The 20612-nt window shown below is 41.1% G+C and overlaps 1 protein-coding gene across 1 annotated transcript in view; it reads left to right on the forward strand.

Annotated features, from left to right (window-relative positions):
• Positions 1-2316: 2316 nt before the first annotated feature.
• Positions 2317-20612, forward strand: part of LOC131448877 (testican-2-like) — a 40510-nt gene continuing 22214 nt past the window's right edge. The window contains exon 1 of the mRNA XM_058621665.1: positions 2317-2639. Within this exon, the coding sequence (XP_058477648.1) occupies positions 2442-2639 (198 nt within the window). The 5' untranslated portion in view covers positions 2317-2441. The remainder of the gene's footprint in view (positions 2640-20612) is intronic.

Below are 20612 nucleotides of genomic sequence, written 5' to 3' on the forward strand. Positions count from 1 at the left end.
AATGACATGCAGATGAATTGTTTAAACAATGAAAGTGTCAAATATGATGATTTACAGATAAATAGTTATTTATTGTATGTTGTGCTGAAGTATAAAAAGAGTGGTCTTATTTGGTCTTATATATGTAACATTGTTGCTTTTTATTTATTCATTCTGTTAATACTGCTGTTTTCCTGCTGTTGTCATTCATTTGTTGTTGTTTTTAAACTTTACATAAGCATGTACAGCACTTTGGGTAACTGTGGTTGTTTTTAAATGCATCATTTAAATACACTTTACCCTGTGGAAGAGGAAATTGTTAGTGTGTGTCTTTTCACGAACTATTATTCCTAAAATAATTCTAAAATGTGGCGCAACTGAGTTTTTACACTTGGATGGTCTGTCTTTTAAATGCCATGAGAGCTCCCATAAAAAGATGAAATGATACTTAACCTTTGGATCTTTGATGATTTCATTCTACATATACTGTATATGTGATAGACTGTTGATACGTGGAGCTCCTCTGGGCTATAACGGACTCAGGTCTGCCAGTGTGAGACTTTTCACTGTTCCAGAGTCTGCAGGTGATGGAGCCTTTGCAGGATAAATCCTCGACTGTGGAACAGTAAATTCACCACAGTCTGCTTTAAATCTTGTCATATAACTTTAATAGTATTTGACCTTGGAGAGCACTGTCTAATCTAATTATTATCATGTAGCATTTAACTCCACATTTAACTCCAAATTAGCACACATTGAAAGTAGAACATAGTTTGTTTTCATTACCTTAGTATAAACCAACAGAGAAGAAGGAGGAAATGGCAGAGAATGGGAGGGCGAAGGGTGGAGAGAGTTGTGAGAAAGTGTTTAGCCTACATCCTTTTTGGTAAGCGAAGGCCACTGTAATTCCCCGATGCTCTTGAGAGAGGAAAGGGTGAGGAGTCGGTGATTTAGATCAGAGAACAATTTCGATGAAAGAAATCTCACAGAGACATCTCAAGTGAAGGTAAGCCACTCGTAGACATTCCCTCTTTCTTTGCAGCTACTTACAAAACATGTAATCGATCCAGTTTTGGCCTTAAACGCAACTCCACCACTGGCATAAGCTCAATTGCAGCAATTCTTTCCTCACATATTGTTGCAATTTTAATTGAGTCACAAATCTTACTGTCTAATTCTGTTATAGCTGGAACCAGCGAATCTTGCTGGCATAGTAACAAACACTGGACTTTTGCCAAGAGTGCTTTAATGTGGTGAATAAAATCTGATTGGTCATCAGTGCATCTGTTCCACTTGTATGATTCATTTACAGTGTGGTATCAGAGGGGGAGAGAGAGAGAGAAAGCACACACACACACACACACACACACTGAGGACATTCATATACATAATGCATATTCTTACTATATCACCTGCATGGCTAACCCTAACCCTGTATTTCTAATCCCAATCCCAATGCCTGACATAAACCTAATTCTAACACTAACTCTAAGCTGTAGTGTTAAGTGTGTAGAGCGAGAGAGAGAGGCGGTGTGTGTCTGCAGCACAGTTAGCATTTAGCACAGTTAGCGGGGACAATATGAAGCATTCTGGGCTTTTTTACAATAATAAGACCAAAGCTGAGTATGCAAAACAACATCAAGCTTGGCATGCCTGCACATGGCACGGACCAGGCATACATCATGTAGAGATGCTGGCAGTGTTTTGGTTATTCCTCAGAATTTCTCAAGGGGGCGATAGAAGTTCTGCACTGGAGCTTTAACCCCCCAAAAAGCCCTTTCCGGTTGTTTCTCACTGAGACACACAGGTGCACCCTCTCACACACACACACACACACACACACACACACACGTTTGCGCTTCATTCATAGTGAGGACCCTCCCTAACCTTAACCATCACAACTAAGTGCTTAACCCTAACATAAACCCAATTCTAACCCTAACCCTTAAAAACCAGGTCTTAACCCCTAAAAAACCTCTTTAAAAATGTGAGGAGCCAAAATGTCCTCATTTTGCCAAAATGTCCTCACTCCTTATGGTTTCTACAATTTTTGGTCCTCACAAAGCCACCGAAGGTTTGCACAATTATTCTTCATTTGGACAGCTTCAACAAATAGTTATACCTAACCTTAACCATAACCAGTTCATGCCTAACCATAACCTTAACCTAACCAAGTGTGAAATGAGGTTCTGGCTAAATAGGACCAGGTCTTGATCTTCTCCATGAGGACTACTGGTCCAGTGTTTTTGCCTGAGAAGGTCCCAGAGAGGTAACAAATACATTCTCTCTCTCTCTCTCTCTCCCTCCCTCCCTCTCCTCCACTCACACACACACTAGCATCAGTCTTGTGGATCCTTGGCGCGAGGACAGTCAGCAGCAGCAGCAGCACTAACAGTAACAGCATCAGGAGAAAGAGGACAAGGAAGAGGAGGATACATCCCAGCCCAAACTGCCCGAGCATCATGGTCGCTTGCCTGTCCATGTCCATGTCCCTGTCCCTGTCTCTGTCTCTGTCCCTGCTGGTGGGTTTCTCGCTCCAGGTGGACGTGAAAAGTGGCAGCGAAGCGGGAAAACCCGGGAATTTCATGGAAGATGAGCAGTGGCTGTCAACCATTTCCCAGTACAGTCGCAAGCTCAAGCACTGGAATCGCTTCAGAGACGTGAGTGCTGCATTTGTTGTGATAATGAAAGAATAAAAAGGTGTGAGATGAGATGTTTTCCTCTCCGCGTGCATGTGCCGGAGGAGGAGGTTGTGTGTGCGTGCGCGCGCGTGTGTGTGTGTGTGTTTTCCCAGGTGATTTTGCGCACAGAGAGTGCAAGTGCCGCTCTGAAGTGCAGGTGTTTGCAGTATTATCACGTTGTGCATCACAAATACTTGTTTTTAAAAACAGGGACAGGCTATTTTTTTGTAGGGGGTTCTGTATGAATAAATGCGCGTGCATGTGCACGTCCGTGCTCGCGCCGTATGAAATGTTAATACATTCACATTTTTTTCTTGAAGTGCCTCATGTTCTCATGATACTTCACGACAACTCCACACTGTGTTTTATGGTTAAATTGACACTTTTATCAATGGACTTTCTGTATAGGGGAATAAAACACAGCTAAGAAGACATTTATGACATTAGCCCGAGTCTCAAAAGCCATTTCCAAGCTCCTTCTGGGTAACTGTGACGTTCTGAACAGTGTCTGTATTCACTGATCAATACTTATTGATCCGCACATAAGATGTAAGGCTCACAGTTGGTTTTTCAGAGCTTTTAAACACAGCAAGACATCACATGAGTCTCCTCCAAATCACACATATCAAGTTGAGGAAAGAAAAATCATTCCTTTGTGGATCTCTTGTACAGATTTATTTATTTGTGTTCATAGAAATGGGCAATCGATTAATTTACAAAATTACAGCCAGTGTATACATATTTTTTAACTTGTAAATGTATGAAAATGTATCACAAAAATGAAATAAATTAATTGTTAGTTGCATTAATAAGTCAATTAACTCTGTATAGACATTACCCAGCAGGTAATCTAAGCAATGGACGAGTGCTATGGTTAAATATAGGCTTATCTTAGCCATATAATGTGTATTATAATGCAGTACATTTTCAGGAAAATGTATTATCAAACAATTTATAGATACAATCAATTGAAATTGTGTGTTTATGTCGCTGCGTTGGCATCAGCTGTGTTTGGAGGTGCACTGTTCTTGGAGAGTCTGTCACAAAAACTCACTCAGACCCAAAAATGAACCCAAACCCATGTAAGGTCAAGGTCACTGTGACATCACGATATAGATTTTAATGCTATTTATTCCTAAATTTAACACAGCGGCGTCATTCTTTGTCTAAAGAGTCCAAGATGAACTTCACGGTGACTTTCATAAACCCTGCGATCTGACTGGTTTGTGAAGGCGGTGATTGCAGTCAGTTGATCCGCTGAATTAATTGCCTTATAAATCAAGGTTAAGCAATACCTTGTAAACCCCACACAGCCATAAAGCAGTCCCGCTCATTAATTTGCACCATTGCCCGCAGTGGCCTGATATAAATATGGACATTACAGGAATAGCCTCCCCTGTGTAAACAGAATACCAAACTGTTTCTCACTGATCCAGATCTGACAGGATGAGATATTCCTCTGTCCCTTGTGCTCATCAAGTGATACTGACGATCTCTGATCTTTGATTTGATGCCGGTGGGAACCGACAGCGATCTTGTTTTGACAGGTCATCACTGACGTATGAGCAAATGTGGATTTTAGCCCATCCATGCATATTCTTGTGTTTCCGCTGGACACAGCAACAAACATTACACTCTCAAGGACAGTAATGTTAAATCTGAACCAATTTCTCCATCTTGTTCAGAACCCGATGCCTCAACATTGGCAGATACTGAATACTAATGCTGTCTTTTTCCCCCTAATTAAATTCAACTAATTACAATCAGAGAATTGTACAAGAAATAAAAGTGATTGTAATTAGTGACTGGTTCCTAAAACACTGTTATTGTGTAAGTTGTTAAAAAAATCTCACTCCAGTTCCAGATAGCCATCAACAAAGGAAATTATCTAGGGGGAAATAAAAGAGAAAATCAAGTGAAGTAGGAGTCTGGGAAAGATTGCAACTGATTTGTCCGACCCCCTCTCCTCTGCTCTGCCATCAAAGCTCCTCCCTCAAAACACAAAAACATGCTCAGGGTTTTTTACTAGATGTCCAGTGAAAGAGAGAGAGAGAGACGCAGTGTGAGGACAGCTTTGTTAATACTGACGACATCGTGTCTGAATCACCTGCACAAATCTATATTTTCATAATGACCTGTGTAGGTATATGGAGGTCGGTGAGTGACAGCTACGCCAGCGAAATCAATTCTGTCGAGAACGTGAAGACAAAGTCAACAAACAAGATACAAAACGTGTTGTAGAAACCAATTTTTAAGGTAACTAACAGCAGACACGTCTTAAATGTCTTTTGTCTGAGCCTTGTTATGTCCCTGGCCGAGGGAAACCAGGGGTAACACATACGTATGTGTGTGTGTGTCCAACTCCTCTTTCCAAAGAAAGCCAAATAGGTCAAAAGTCTGTTTTTTACCATGTGTCGCAGTTTTATTAACTTTGGAGTGGAGCAATGCCAAAATAACAAAACCTAATCTTATCTTTATAAATCTTTATAAAGACAGAATGAACCGAGCCAGGGGAAAGAAAGGTCTCTCTCCTACCACTGCTGCCTTTTAACATTAACATAAAAATGAACAATTTTGTCCAAGCACTACAGCAATTACAGACAAAGTCACTCTTTGCATGCGTCGACGACGACATGAGATGTTATTATATTTGTGCGAGCGCTCTGTTTTGAAGTGGCAGAAAGGTCAGAAATGGAAGCTATCGCCGTTTGATTTGGTGGATGAGATTCAGCTCGAGAGAGACGACAACAGCGCACGCGCGGAGGCAAAAAAAAGCTGCATTTTCACGTAAAATCTGAATCGATGATCAGATTTCTGCGTCCACACAGACCAGAAACGTTTAGATCCGCTTTATATCAATAAAGAAAAAGCGTAAAATACTGTCTCTGCATGAAAACATCAGTATTATGCTAATAATTGTGCATAATAGCCGATTCTTATTGGCCGTACTGTCGTATCACACAAACACAACATCGTCCAAAAGGCTAGTGCTGTATCTTTATTTAATGATTGCCTGAATAATTAGTGGGTTAACACAAGAAAGAAAGCATGTGCCGGTTTATTACTCGGCTAAATCCAATGCCATTTAATACACACAGCCCCCTGCGATAAATCCTTCTCACTTCATCAAGGTTGTAATGTTGTTTGAACTGTTTAAGAGACGGTGTCATTCATTTTTATGGTCATTTTGGCGCCTGATATTGATGCCATTGTTTAGCCGAACTGCACGTTCTCCACCCTGTATTTATGTTAATTGGACGACAGATTTTCAATCACCCAGCCGCCGCTGCTTCTCTCTCTCTGTCTCTCTCATCAGCACCCGAAAGTGAACTATCTATGGTTACATGTGAGCATAGTCAGAGATATGAGGCGGTTGTATGGACACAGTGATGGTTTGTATTCTTGGTTTTTTAAAACCAGAAGACGTGGCATGAATCTGGATGGCAGACTTTACAGAGGAGGAGTCGATAAGCACAGCTCAGATCCAAGCCTCTGCTTTGACAAGCAGACGGCTGTTTGATCTCATAGCTGAGAAATATCAACTCAAACAACATAGTCTTATCTGTGTCTGCCAAGTCGTAGCTTTACCTTGCATTACCTTGGAGCACGTTTGTGGGAGTGTGTCCCACAGTCCTTGTCCCCCCCTGGCACACAGATTGTGGGATTTGGGGGAATTTGTAATTGAAATGCAAATGAATGAGAGAAATACAGATAGAAATGTGGTTGCAGGTGAACTTCCTGTTGCAAAACCTCAACATGACACCGATCAAAACGTGAATCTGGAGGTTTCAAAAAGGGGAGTTTGTTCTGCAGCTGGGAGATTAAGTCCATTTTATGTACAGTCCATGTTTGTATGATGCCCTTTCACTCAATGTCAGAAGGAATTGGTTTGAGCTGGACCCCCCCGCTGTCCTGAGAAGATTAGTTTGTCTTCAATCTATCTGTGAAGCATAGGGTAATAGGGTGAAGCACGTATTGATACATCCAAATGTGGGAGGGCATTTTGGGTTGCAGTCCAGAGTTTATGTGATTTAAACTAACGGTGTAATAGAAAATCTTTATTTATAACGTTTGGTCAATCAAATATTAAATATTCAGTGTAAAATGGTTGTTATGATTTGTGGGTTTTGCTCTATTTAAGTTATTTAATCAACACCTTCATCAAAGATTCAATCATAGATGACTTGTTATTCATCGCCTTAGTGACACATCATTCATTCATTCACAGCCTCCACTTGACTTTTTTTTTGTCTCACAAAATTGAATCCCGGTGGATTAATTAGACGTCTCCGAAACTGATCATTAGAGAAAGTCTCCTAAATGTCAAAGCCGGAAAAAAGAAAAAATCTGTTGATCAGTTTCATCAAAGTTTTATAAATGTGCTGTGATTTAAATTCATAAAACCATTAAAGATGAGGATATAAAAAGCAATAAATATAAAAAGCATCCACCCCCAGTCACAGCTGGGGGTGGATGCTTTTTATATCCAGTGTGTGGGTGTGTGTGTGGGGTGGGTCAAGGCTTGTAATATAGTAATTTAAGTAAATAAGTAATTATAATATATATATAATAAAAAAAATCTATTTATTTGGTTGCATATGCTTTCGTTCTTAATGATAATGTTGTTGTTTTTTCCACTTTTGGTCTGATGCTGTTTGTTTAATAAGATTTTCATTCACTGATGGTTTAAATTTTGAAACTCACTATTAAAGGAAGGTCATAACTTTCATTGCTTAAATAAAATTTTAAGCTCTCCCTTATCTGACACTTTGGGGACTGAGTTGAATCACAGCACGTGAGGAGACAGAGAACCAGGTTTGCTCATATTTCTGCTCAGATGGGAAAATAGTCTGTCGTACGAGGCAGAGAGATTCTGACAATGTTTACTGGCAAACAGGCAAACAGACAGGAATATTCATATTTTATTGAAATGAAGCAGGGGGATGGGGATGGGGGGGGGGAACACTGTGACGACGGTTTGATTGATCTGACCGGTGTTTAAATTGGTCTAGTGTAAACATGATTATCCACCGTGGGGATTTGATGAGAAAACACTGAAAGGAAGAACAATGAGACTTCAGAGGCAGGAAGTCGGGAGAATCCACAGCAGGTTGCAGGGAGTTTCACAGAGCTCGGTTATGACTGCCTTTTATGTTCAAGCACTACTGCAAATGTCAGGACATCAGATACGACATAGACGTATATCCTCGTGGAACAGAATTCACCCACACAGAGCAGCTTAAAAATGCATATAGTCCACCTTTTTTTTTTTCTTTTTCTGTCCCTGAATTTCTCCCACTTTGCATTCTGGTGCGTTCAGGTGGACTCACTCAGTTGGAGCTCGCGCCACCACTCATGTGAACAATACTGAGCTGTTCATTCACGGCCAGATTCTCCCATCTCTCTGTGCACTGCAAAGAGGGAACTCATTAAGGAGCTGTGCAGCCTCTCAGCCAACCACAGAGCACTGTTTAAGGTCTGCACCTGCTCTCTGCTGCCAGCTAGATTTTTAATGAGGGAAAATTGCTACGTCTTTTCCTCTTCTTCTTCTTCTTCTTCTTCTTCTACTTCTTCTACTTCTTCTACTTCTTCTACAGGTAAACAGCTCCTTGGCTCCTTTGCTTGTTAGGATTAGCGGAGAGTAATCACAGGAATCACAGTTTTATTTGATTTGGGACAGTAATGAATGCAATAATCAGGTAATAATGTAATCCGAGCATTGCAGCGTGAATCTACACATTTGTAAATGACTCAGAGTCACAACTCATGAACATCTGCATCTTAAAGTTATTGATGATTAGGGTAATTCAGCTCTAGCTGGATTTATAATCCACATATTTTTAAAACGCTTTTTAATCCAAGTTGAATTAATTTGTCTGTCTCAGACTTTCATCTCTTGCATGTGACGGGCATTTTTCAGTATATTTTGACCTTTAATTGACCAAATTAATTAAGCAATCCACACAATAACATTCACACACTGATGCAGTTGCGTGCTGTAAAGTAGCACAGGTGCTGCAGACCGGCTCACGCTTTGACAGAGGTGACATTCACCCTGTTATGAGTTGCTCAGAATAATCTTGGAGACATTATTTGAAGGTTGAAGTCTCGCTTTGTTTTAACATTTGCCACAAACACTAAAACACAAACCAACTGAAGCAGGAAGAGTTTTCTGACATGCTGGTGAGGTCTGAACTCGATTTAAAACCAGTCCCTTCACTATCTGACACAGTATTAATCCCATTTAATTGGATATTTTGGCAGAAAGAAAAATAAAAACGTGCACACAAACTCCAATCCAATCCAAGCTCAATCCATTTTTCTTTGGCGTGCACATCCAAAAATGATCAGTTAACATTTGCTTGTCACTTGTCATCACTTCATCTGGCAACACACAAACATTTGGACAGCAAATAAGCCGAACGTGCCAATAAATAACCTGATGATGAATCCCGAGCATGATTCAGAGTCATTATTGTAGCTGTTGAGGAGATAGCGGTGATCGCTCGGTCGCTGATCCTACATCAGCTCTGCTCGCATTCACTCTGCTTTTTCCTGTAGGTGAACAGATGACACTGAGCTCCATTTCATACAGCGTAGCTCAGAGTCACTACACCAGCTGTGGCTGTTTTTCCTCCTGTCATGAGCCTCAGTCATTTATTTGCCTCCCACAGGATTTATGCTAAAAACAGAATACAGACATGATGCCTTTTCTTTTTCCAATTAAAAGAGAATGACAGTGCTGGGGGTTGAAAGTTGTGACGGGAGAACGTGTGTGAATCTGAGAAGCAAGTCCACTATCTGTGGCGACCTGCTTGTTGCACACTAATGAGATCAGAGGTCAGATGTGGCGGAAAGAGACACAACCTTGTTTATCACCACGCACTGCCTGCATAGCCGCTTAAAAACTCTCAAATTTCAAAATAAAAGTATCTGTATTGATCCGCAACAAGATGTAGTTCACAATGTAAGTATATTTATGATGGGAAATTAATCTATTCATTTAAAAAAAACATACAAAAATAAGTTTAAGACCTCCGTCTTATATGATATGATTGATGAAATGAATTATGTTGACTTCTGCTTAATGCTAATGGCTATTAGCTCGCAGAAGTGTGCCGAAGATGCTGCATCTCTGGCAAAAAGAGAGGAGATGCAGGAGAAATTAGCATATGCACCCGGTTCTTATGTTAAACCCGAGTGTAGTGCACGGTCATATGACCCACTGGTCGAAAAATCACTGAAATTTTGGGATTAATCAGGTTTTCTTGACCAGTGGGAATGGGGTACATTATACTGGTCATGTGTGATTTACAGTGGCAACAGAACACAAAAGGAATCCTACTGGTTTCCCCAGGCCAGTGTGGGTAACTCCTAATTGAGTGGATTTTGTATTGTAGCCACTGTGGAAAAGCCAGACTTGTGTTTTGAAAGAAAAAAAGAAGAGGAAACAGAGACAGCTGCCTTAAACAGCAGATGTTTTATAACCAACACATTGTCCAACTCTACAAAATCTTTTCGTTTCTTTCCACCGTGGCTGAGTACGAGGAAAAAGTACCTAACGAGTGGTGACAGGACACGACAGACATGTAGACCAATGCATAATCAATCACAATGGAGCCCGGGCTGCACCTACACTACTTCACCAGTACATTAGCTCTCACCAGCAGCAATGTGAGTCGCTGAAATGTTGAGCTGAATAATTAGCTCTTCCAAGGTTCTCCTTCTTGGAGCTTTTTTTCTTCATGCATTATTTATCGTGGCATCTGCCTGAGAGTTGTCTCCGTGCTGCTGAAGCTCCTCTGTGCTTATAGCTGCAGGCAGAGCAATAAATGATGCCACTCTGCTTGTGTGTCTATCTCCATTCATATTTGGCATAATGACACGCCCCAAAGACTCCACTGAAGATCTGTGAGCTGATAACAGAAACTAGGATATGAGGAAAATAGGTGATAATGTTGGGGAATATAGTGACTTGCATTACAGCAACAAAGTCTATAATATTTCCATTCCAACAACATGGTTTTATTGGAAAAAAAATCAAAAAATCTAGCTCTGTGGTGAGTTCTTGACCCAATGACATTTGCACAAAGATATTTATTGCAGTTCAAGCAGTCGTTATATAATATAATACACATCTACACAGCTTATAGAGGGCTTGGTTTGTGCCAGTGTGTTTGTTTTTAAGCGAAGACAGTTGCTAAAAGAAATAAATGAGCAGTAAACACAATGTATAGCTAAGGCTGATGTGGATGTCGTGTCACTGTTTTTGCACAAACTCAAATTCTAGCCTGCCAGACTAACATCTTTACCCAATTCTGTACCAATCCATCCAACACTTGTTTGATAAGTTTACTAAAAAATTAAAAAAATGTATCCTCATTGTGGTGCCAGAGGAGAGAGCTCTGTTCTGAATTCACAATGGTTGGTCCAAAATTTAGTTTTCAGTCCAAATACACTGCTGACTGATGCTTAAAAATTAAAGCAATCACAAGGGTTTGTTTTGGAGTTGTTTTGTTGTCGCTTGGTTGAAGGTTCTTGCCTAAAGAGGCTCTTTCTCCTCGTTCACGTTAAGACTCAGATTAATAAAAATAGAACGAGGGCTCACGTTGCGAGTGTATAACATTTCAGACATGAGAAAGTCAACACAAAGAAATCTACCTGTATTTATTGGCAGTTGTAAACTCATCTGTCGTTCGACAACGACCTTTGTTGTCACAAACTCAAGGAACATGCTGAGGCCTCTTGCCAGAAATGTGTTGTGTGAGTAGAAATTATTAAACCCAGGGGAAAGTGCTCGAAGAGTATTTGTGGATGTAGAGTGTTAGCCGCTTGGAAACATAATCACCCTGCAGAAAAACGCTGTCCTTAACATTTTGTGTGCTTTTTTTGTTTTGAATAGATGCGTGTTTGCGGGTACCATTAATGTTGTCGGACCAAGCTCCTGCAACAACAATAACAACAACAACAACACATAGTCGGAGCAAACACCGCCGTATCATTTATGTCCAGTAACAGTAGGTGTGATACTGCAAGGTGCACAAGTTCTTTGCTTTAGGCGACAAATCAGTCACTGCTGAAATAGCACGGCAAGAACTGTGCAATCAGGCCAGGGAGCTACAGGAACTTGGAGGACATGCTCTTGCCTGGGGAGAATTAGCCTCCTTTACTGCTTTCTGTGTCTGTTGGATGTTAACGTAGGACAAGACGGACGGACGTTTGTCTCTGGCGTCATCTGTCCCAGAGCTGCATGTGGAGGAGCGGGCAGAGCCGAGTCTCCTCGCTGTAGCTAATGGTCAGAGTGAAGCGGCTTTCACACTATTATTAGATGATAAACCCAGATGAAGCTGTGAAAGAAAGGCAATTAACACCATTCCCATTGCCAGTGGTTGGTCTGCGTGAACTGTGATGTCACAAAAACGTCCAGGTAACAAAACGGAGTCGGAGGAGAAAACAAAACACCACTGAATGGAGCTCATGTGACAAAGTTAGAGTCACTATACTGTTTTGTATCTTTTACTTAATTCTTCCATTTACACTCTACAACAAGTGAAGAAATGTCAGTCACTAATAAAAGAAAAAAAGAAATTAAGTGAAGAAAAATTCAGCAGATAAAGACTAAATTAAAGTGTCCACTCGGGCAAAGTGGCGACTCCCATTGAGTGAAACCTCGATATTCGGCTAGATTAGGTTGTACAAACTGAGGTTCACAGATGCAACCAGGCACCCACTGGATGATACCAGCTGTTAATCACACTGCGTCCTCACATATGTTCAGCTTTATTGTCCATTTTCCTATAAAGGAAGAAGCAAGAAGCAAGCCTGAAACTAGCATTTGAGATCCTTAACTTGTCAGTAAAATATTTACTACAGCGATAAATCATGTGGGAATTAAACTCATTTTCCTATACACTTCCATTCAAAATGAATCATTTTTACAACGAGCAGAGTCACCGCCTTGTGACTATTAAATATATTTTTATTTCTGCTTTGGCCTCCTCCGGCAAACCAAAAAACTACTGTACCTCCACTTTCTGTATTTGCTCTGTCGTGCCCACTAATTTCGATCGGAGCCAAAGCCAATTCCATGTCTGTCTCTTACAGACATGGAAAAATATCGGACACAATACATCATGAGTTCCCTTTGTGTGTCTTTTATTTAGCACTTGGCATAACAACAACACTTCATATCGTATACTTCTTATACACTGACACGATCACGGTCCTGACAGCGACATCTCCTGTTTGGTAACTGTCATTACATCAATAAAAAAGTCTTTTGACTGGTGAGTGGCCCAACTGGTCAAAAATCCGGGATTAAACAGGTGTTTTGACCAGTGGGAATGGGTTATAGGAGTTAAGCTTGGCCCACACTAGAGTACTTTCAAATCTGACTTGATTTTAAAAAACACACAATGAACATTTTCTAACCGATTTTTTAATGTTTAAGTCCTGACACAAACTGACATGGAGGTGGACTCTGTCAGGCACAAGCAATGGTGAACTCACAAAGCAGAATCCATACAGAGCAACAGTTCAGGGTCTTTATTTCGGTCAGGCGTCGCTACACAGAGATCGGTCCAAAACAGGCAACAGCATCCAAAACGGCAGGCAAAAAAGAGAAGTCAAAAACACAATCACAGTCCAAGCACAGTCATCAGGGAATCTGGAAAATCTCACACAAGGGCAGAGACAAGCTGGCACTGAAGGAGGGGAAGGCGGGGACTAAATAAACTGTGTCAATGAGAAACAGGTGCAACCCATTAGGGCGGGGCCAGTAATCACACAGGAGGGAAACTTGACAGGAAGTGGATCTGAAATGAGACAAGACATGAGTACCAAAATAAAACAGGAACCAATGACTGAATAGAAAAACAACTAACATAACTTAAAGGACAGTTTCCCGGTCAGTCAATCACACTCTCAGTGGTTATAGCGGGGGTTCTGCTCACGCCCCCAATCACTGTTCACTCAGTAAACATCAAACATGTTTAATACGACAGGATCATTTGGCCAGATAATCTGTTCAAATAAGCCTAAAATCTGAAGGCACCCACGATTGCCAGATCGGGGCCAATTATCCTCTAGTGTGGGACAGGCCTTAGATGTCAAGGACATGCTGCTTGTATGGGACTGTGATCCTGTGTCTGTCCAAACTCTATTTATCTGTCATGTGGGGGATATATTTGTTTGCGTGTGAAAGAGAGACATAGTGACTGTCAATTTGTTGAGTTGGCAGCATAACACTCCAAAGTCATATTGAAATGACCTCAATAATGCAACTGGAATAGCAGGGATAGGATGTAAAGCTAAAGCGCTAATAGGTTTGTTTGTTTTGTCAGTTGGAAGAACTCGACAGAATCTCATTTATGTGTGATGTAGTCCTTCCTAAAGCCGTAACGTGACATCTCAATGTGGCTCTCTGTTTTACTGTAATATCCTGCCGCCACTGCTGGAGATTAGTATTATCAGCAGTCACAACAACCCAATTTATTCTCATCGCCATTGCACACGGGGGGGAATTAAATGTAATCAGCCAGCTAGCATATTTAACTTAGCTACCCCTGTGAGCCGCCTCATCCCGCTCCCTGCGGCATTTCAAATGGGAGGGTTATCATCATTATCTTCCCCTAACCATGATGCTGGTTTCTAAAACTCTGCGTCTGATAGTTGTGAAAGGAGCTCTGCAGCTTCACTGCGCTTGTCATGAGCCAAAATAATTCAAACAATAGGAGCACTTCATAATTTGGAAATGGCAAAAACGTATAATAATCATCACAGCACAGATAGACGAGGGGTGAAGTGATTGTCAGTGCTCTGCAGCACACTCAAATGGTTTCACTTCACTTTTTTTTTTGTACAATAAACCAAACTTTAATGAGCAGATCTGTTCGGCTGAAGGAAAAATGACTTATCGGGTTAGTGAGTATTAGGTTTTTGCTGTCAACAAATGTCATGAACATACATAAGCCTGTCTCTTCACACTTAGCTGAATTCAAGCTTCGTTCGGACACATTTCTGCAATCAAAATACTTAAAAATGTCAAGGCTAATGTGGTATATACATATATTTTTGAGTACTGTACTAATATTAACACTCCATAGAAATCTCTATTTGTATTGAAGGTTCCTTCTAGTGATGTCATCTGCTTCATGGAGCTGCTGCAGTGTTTTACATAGGGTTCACCTTTGAGAACCGGCATCAATAATATGCTTCTAAATCCCTCGCTCTAAATGCCAGGACTCTTCACTTTGAAGCCATAGATTGCAGCTATTTCACAATAATAGCCTTGTTGAAAGCATCTGTAGGAGGAGAGTGGAGGGAGAGAAAAAAATCGGTTGGTGTCACACTTTTAAAAAACAGCTGATTTGTAGTCAGGCAGATGCAACTTTTTAAAAACGTTGAAATGCAGAGTGACTTCAGGAAATGTTTCACAATGTTCCTGCTCTTGTGAAAGCATCTCACCTCACAAATCTCCTGAAGCGTGGATGACCTGGATGTAGCTGAGCGTATTATTGTAAGTCAGCTGAAAGAAGCAACTCATAATAATCTAGATACTTTATTAATCCCCTTAAGGAAATTATTCTCTGCATTTTGACCCATCCTAGAATTAGGAGAACTGCTCCTAATAATCATGATATACAATGAAAGCAAATAATTTAAGATTATTTTTTACTTACTCGCACACCCTAACTATATAACCTTGTTTGACTTAAATGTACAATCAGAAAGGAATCGGTATAAAAGAACATGGCCTTGTTTAAGCTTTCATCAAACTGATGAAAGATGAAAGAGAGACTGTGTATAAGGAACATCTCATCATGAGAACTCTAAGGAATGGACTAAACAAACAAAAATGCCTTAATAATTGGGTAAGAAATACATAATACTTTAATTTCTTGCATTAAATGTGTGTGGCTTTGGCTCATCTTTCAATATTATGAAGAGAAAGCGGGCCCAGATCTGCTCCTCACATTGTCTGTTTAACCCCGAAACTTCCAAATCAACTACAACTCTGTAACTACTTTGAGAAAATAGTTTTTTATTGTAAGTAGCAAAATCCTGGGAATCTCCAGGGAAACAAAAGAGTTTGCTGGAGTGCATTGGCGTGGAATTTATTTTCTTAGCCTCGACCACGTTTAAAATTGATTTAAGTTTCCTGCTTTCGATAAGCATGCCAGCAACAAATGAGATTCAAGCGTTTTCTTTCTGCCCATGCATGCTGATAAGTATTTGCAGATCAGTATTGACGACTTTATTATGAGAAAATTGTGACTCAAATGTTTTTGTTTCTGTGGAGCACAAACACCTCAGCATATCTGTTTTTTCTTTGTAGAAGCAGCGTGGCTCAGCAGAGTATAGGAGGCTGAGAGTTCCCTGGGGAATATATGAAGAGCTCAACCTGCAGGCTTGCCACCTCTCTTTCTGCTTCTTTATTTTGCAAATGGTTGAGTGTGTGCGTATGTGTGTGTGTATAAAACATGCTGCTCAGACTCCGGCGTTCTGCTTGGCTCAGCAGCGGGGCCAGCGGAATCCATTTTTCTGCGTCCTCCTCCTCCTCCTCCTCTCCAATTACTGCATCTCTCGGAGCATGCAGTGCCTTGATTCAGCCGTGGTGTCTGTCCCCAGAAAGTGAGCCTGGCTACTACTGTTTCATGTGCTACTTCGTCTGGGATTTGGAGACCGCGGCTGAAGAGCTCTCGAGAATGAAAAAGGTTAATTTCTGTGATGCAACTTACTGAAATGTAGCCGAGGGCAGCAGCTACAGCCGAGAGAAAAGAACGCCTCTCATCGTCGAGCTTCGAATGTCCTCGACTCTATTTTGAAAAACAGCCGCTTTTATTTTAACGATCAAAGAAATTGCCTCTGATTTGACAGAAAGTGTCGTCGCCACTTTGTGGAGTCATCTGCGACTCTCCACTCGGCCTCATCACGTCTGCGTTTCATTTTCAGATTGGTCGCACGCTTGACAGTTGGCTACTTTGTGGCTCAGGAAGAGAGACGCGTCCTTCTGTGTTGAGAGATGGCTGCAGATCGCGGGCCGTAGTAGTGCACTGCATTGCAGGCATCGCGTCTTTACCTTGTGAAACAACATGCGTGCCTTGCCTGCAGGCTGCTTAGCTCAGATGATCAATTTGATCCAGCTCTGTGTTGTTGGGGCTGCCACTTAATCCCACAGTGCTCTGGTGTTTTGCTGCAATGGAGAGACACCCCCCCATGTTTGTTTTATCTTTGCGGTGTGATGATCATTCTCATGCATATACAGTATATTAAACAGTCAGTGATACAACCGCCGATCATGTTAATGTCTTTTTGGAGAGATCTTAGACCTGTTACGGTTCAGTAGGAGCAAACTGAGGAAGTGTGTTTTTATGCAGGCAAAGGAACCACATGTTTACATATGAGGGAGGTCTAAAAGGAGACGTGAACACATATTCTTCAAGTGAAGATGCAGTGTTTTTGCACTCTAAAGCCGGGGAGTTCAGGCCAAGAGATGCTGTCATTTTGGACCACTCTAATGCATTTCTAAGTGGTTCAATCTGTGGTGGGCCTGTGCCAGCAGTGTCTCCCATTTTTAAAGGCAGCGGGGGACAAAAAAAAAGACAGAGACATTACCTTTTCCACTCAGGCCCCAGTGTGAGAACTGGGGCGCCATAATGGCCCGGCAAAGGCGAGACGCACTCCTGTTGCTCCCTGGTAACTACAGAGAGACAGAGAGTGGAATGTAGATTCACGGCCGCCTCCGCCTCTCTGCCCTTCTCCCGTGATTTAAAGTAGGGAGACGGAGCTAATTCCGCCACATCAATCTGGCAACGCACATAACTGTGCAAGTGACGACCCGCGGGAATGATGAGTTGGCAATGTCGTGCCAGTCACAGAGACAGAACCAGGAGCCCAGGACCAGGAGCAGTACACTTCGCTGAGGAAAGCCTCTCCCAGGTGTCTTTTTACGACAGACATGACCCAGATCACCACTCCATCCATCAGCGTGTGTTTATTCAGTCACTGCTGGAGTAAATGACTTCATGAGGCTGATTAAATGACAGCTGGAGGAAATATAAAATGTCCAGATCATCATTTAACCTCTAACTCACATCCTGCTGCGTAAGTCGTGTCTACTGCACACATAATCTTCAGAATATCAATAAGGAGTTTTGTGGAGGATGAAATACACAACAAACTCGAGGTTTGGAAGTTTCAAGTCGAGATCACAATGCAGCCGATCTCAGGAGGTGCAATATTTGTTAGAGCCAAAATGTGTGTCAAATTATCATTTTAGATGAATGATTGTCTTGATCTTTACACATCTAATTCTGCAGACTGAAGAGAATATTGTTGTTTCTCACAGATCTGCACAAATATCACAGCAATCCTTTGAAATGGAAAAAATAATATAGATATTTATTTTAAAATCGTTCAGTCCTAGTTTGAAAGAGGAGATGAATCAGTGTTTACGCACATACTGAAATAAAAATAGCAGAAAATGATCTTAACAAATTCACCTTCAACAAAGAATTTGAACATGAGTGACAAGAGTTCATATTTATGGAATGGCCTCAGCTGCATTTGCATCAAGTGGGCACAATTTGCACAGCAGCCATTTTGACAGATTTTACATAAACAGTGGCTCTGTTCAGTTCATCGAAGTCAGAACGAAATGGAACTCAGGCGTTATTAATATGATAATTTGCACCTGTGATTTTCCGATTATGACATCTCAAAATGGCTGCTCTGCAAATGAATACACTGGAAATACACTTCTATTTCATATTTATGACATCGTCTGATCACAAAGTCCATCTACCACCTCCTCTAAACACTGGTCACAGGAGAAAGGACTCAACATTCAAACACATAGATGCAGGTTTAGGCTTGAAGAGGTTTAGGAAGGTCCCGGTTCTGGACATCGAGGCTGCAAGAGAATCCCAGGCAGTAAATATGAAAAATGGGGCACATGAGGAGACACAGGTGAAAGTGATTAGGGCAGGTGTGTGTAATTAATCAAGGAACCACAACACAACACACATTTTTGTGCAAAGAAAAGAAACAAAACAGGAATAGAATACGAATAACAACCATGAGGAACAGAAAGAAACTGTTATATAACAACAGCAAGGAGCTCATTATCCGTGTGTGTGTGTGTGTGTGCTGCACTTTCACACTTTTGTGTTGTCTTTTACTTCACTTGATGTTTGATGTGTTTGAAGCAGAGCAGCTGAAGGACTGAAGGTGTGTGTTGAAGTTTAGGGATTCAGGTTGTGTGTGTGTGTGTGTGTCTAAGTGTCCTTTAGCACACAGACTGCACCTGACCCTGTCACATTACAGGGACAGATGAGCTGCAGCGACGGAGCGAATGTGTGCTGTGTGTATGTGATGCAGATTTTCACTGTGACATTTCACTTACTCTGGGAGCTTTTACTCCACTGAGCTGAGGCGAGGCTGCGCTCCAGCAGCTCCCGGTATGAAACGCCCAGAGCATGCAAGCTCCTCATTTCACATTTCTGCTTGGGTTTTTAGATTCTAGATTACTACATTTGTATTCCGCTGCAGAGCTGCCAAGGATGGAGTGCACTTGACCTCTAGCACTCGGGCTGTGGCTTAACACGTGTAAACATTACAGGTGGCAAATTTCACCAATCTGAGTATCTGCATATATCATAAATCTAATATTTCTGTCTTTTTCTTTTTTTTGCTGAACTCTTCACGAGGGTCAATCTCAATCTAAAGGGCTAGTGTATAGGATTGAGTAAAATAAAAATTGCCTTTGAATAAGCCTTTTATATGTATTTAGGGGAATGGTCTTGCTTTATGGATGCTGCCATCTGAGCCGTGTTTCCTCCAAGTGTATGGTTTGGTCCGTATGAGAAAGTGTCACTCCCTGGTGTTTCTTCACCATCTGCAGTCTATTGTCATACAAAGCTTGACGTCTTGTGGAGACAAACATCCACAAACCAAGCAGGAAAAAAAAGAGTTGCTGGATGTCGTTGTCTGTTGTCGTCACACTGTACCAAACCGAAACTGTACCATGATTGTTCCATCATGTTTCTGCAGCAGCGTGACTGGACAGCACCAGCCAGAGAGTGCATTTACTTCACTTGAAGCCACCATAGTTACCTGACATGCTTGAGAAAGAGAGGAGTCCTCTTTATATTACAATCTGCTGTCTTACCATTAGATGTCACTAATTCTTACACATTGGACCAAGGTAGGATCTGACAAACATGATATAAAGTTCAGTACTTGAACCAGTATGAGCATCGGATACATGTTGAAACTCTAAAAGCAGAACCCCAATCAATTTCATGTGGCTCGCCACTTAATGTCAAGTTATTTCTGTCTTTCTTTTTTTAATAGATTAATTTTGCCTCATAAATACATGTATAGTGTAAAGTATTATTGTTCCATATCAAAACAAGCACTTTTATCTTGAAATTATGTGAAATATCATAAATATTATTATTTCGATGTCTTTGACTTTTTTTCTTTTTTACTTGATGGGCCCCCTACTGAGCAAACTAGACACTCAGTGGCCCCCAGGTCATTTGAGATTTAGATTCCTGTCTTAAAGCATTTACTAAGTTGCACAGACACATAAGACAGCACCGCCCCTAAGTCTTGGCCCGTCAGCTTTGCACAGCCACCTTATAGTCAAATGTTTCGTGTGGACACATTTAATTTATTTGCTTATCTTATCCATAAGCTTTTTTTTGAATGACAGTCATGACTATATTCATAGATTGGAAAATGCTATGATTTGCCTTGCCTTCCCTGGTGTTTACATTTATTGTCTTTTCCGTAATGTAGTGTGCAATGATAGCTCCCATCTACAAATAGCATATTTTCTTACTTCCCAATAGACATGCAGTGAAATGATGTCAGAGTCAAACGTCCGACTCTCACATACACAGCCGGGATGTGTATGAACACTCTCGTGTCCCTCAGGACGGGTGT

This window comes from Solea solea, chromosome 21 (genome assembly GCF_958295425.1).
Source record: "Solea solea chromosome 21, fSolSol10.1, whole genome shotgun sequence".
NCBI classification, from domain to species: domain Eukaryota; kingdom Metazoa; phylum Chordata; class Actinopteri; order Pleuronectiformes; family Soleidae; genus Solea; species Solea solea.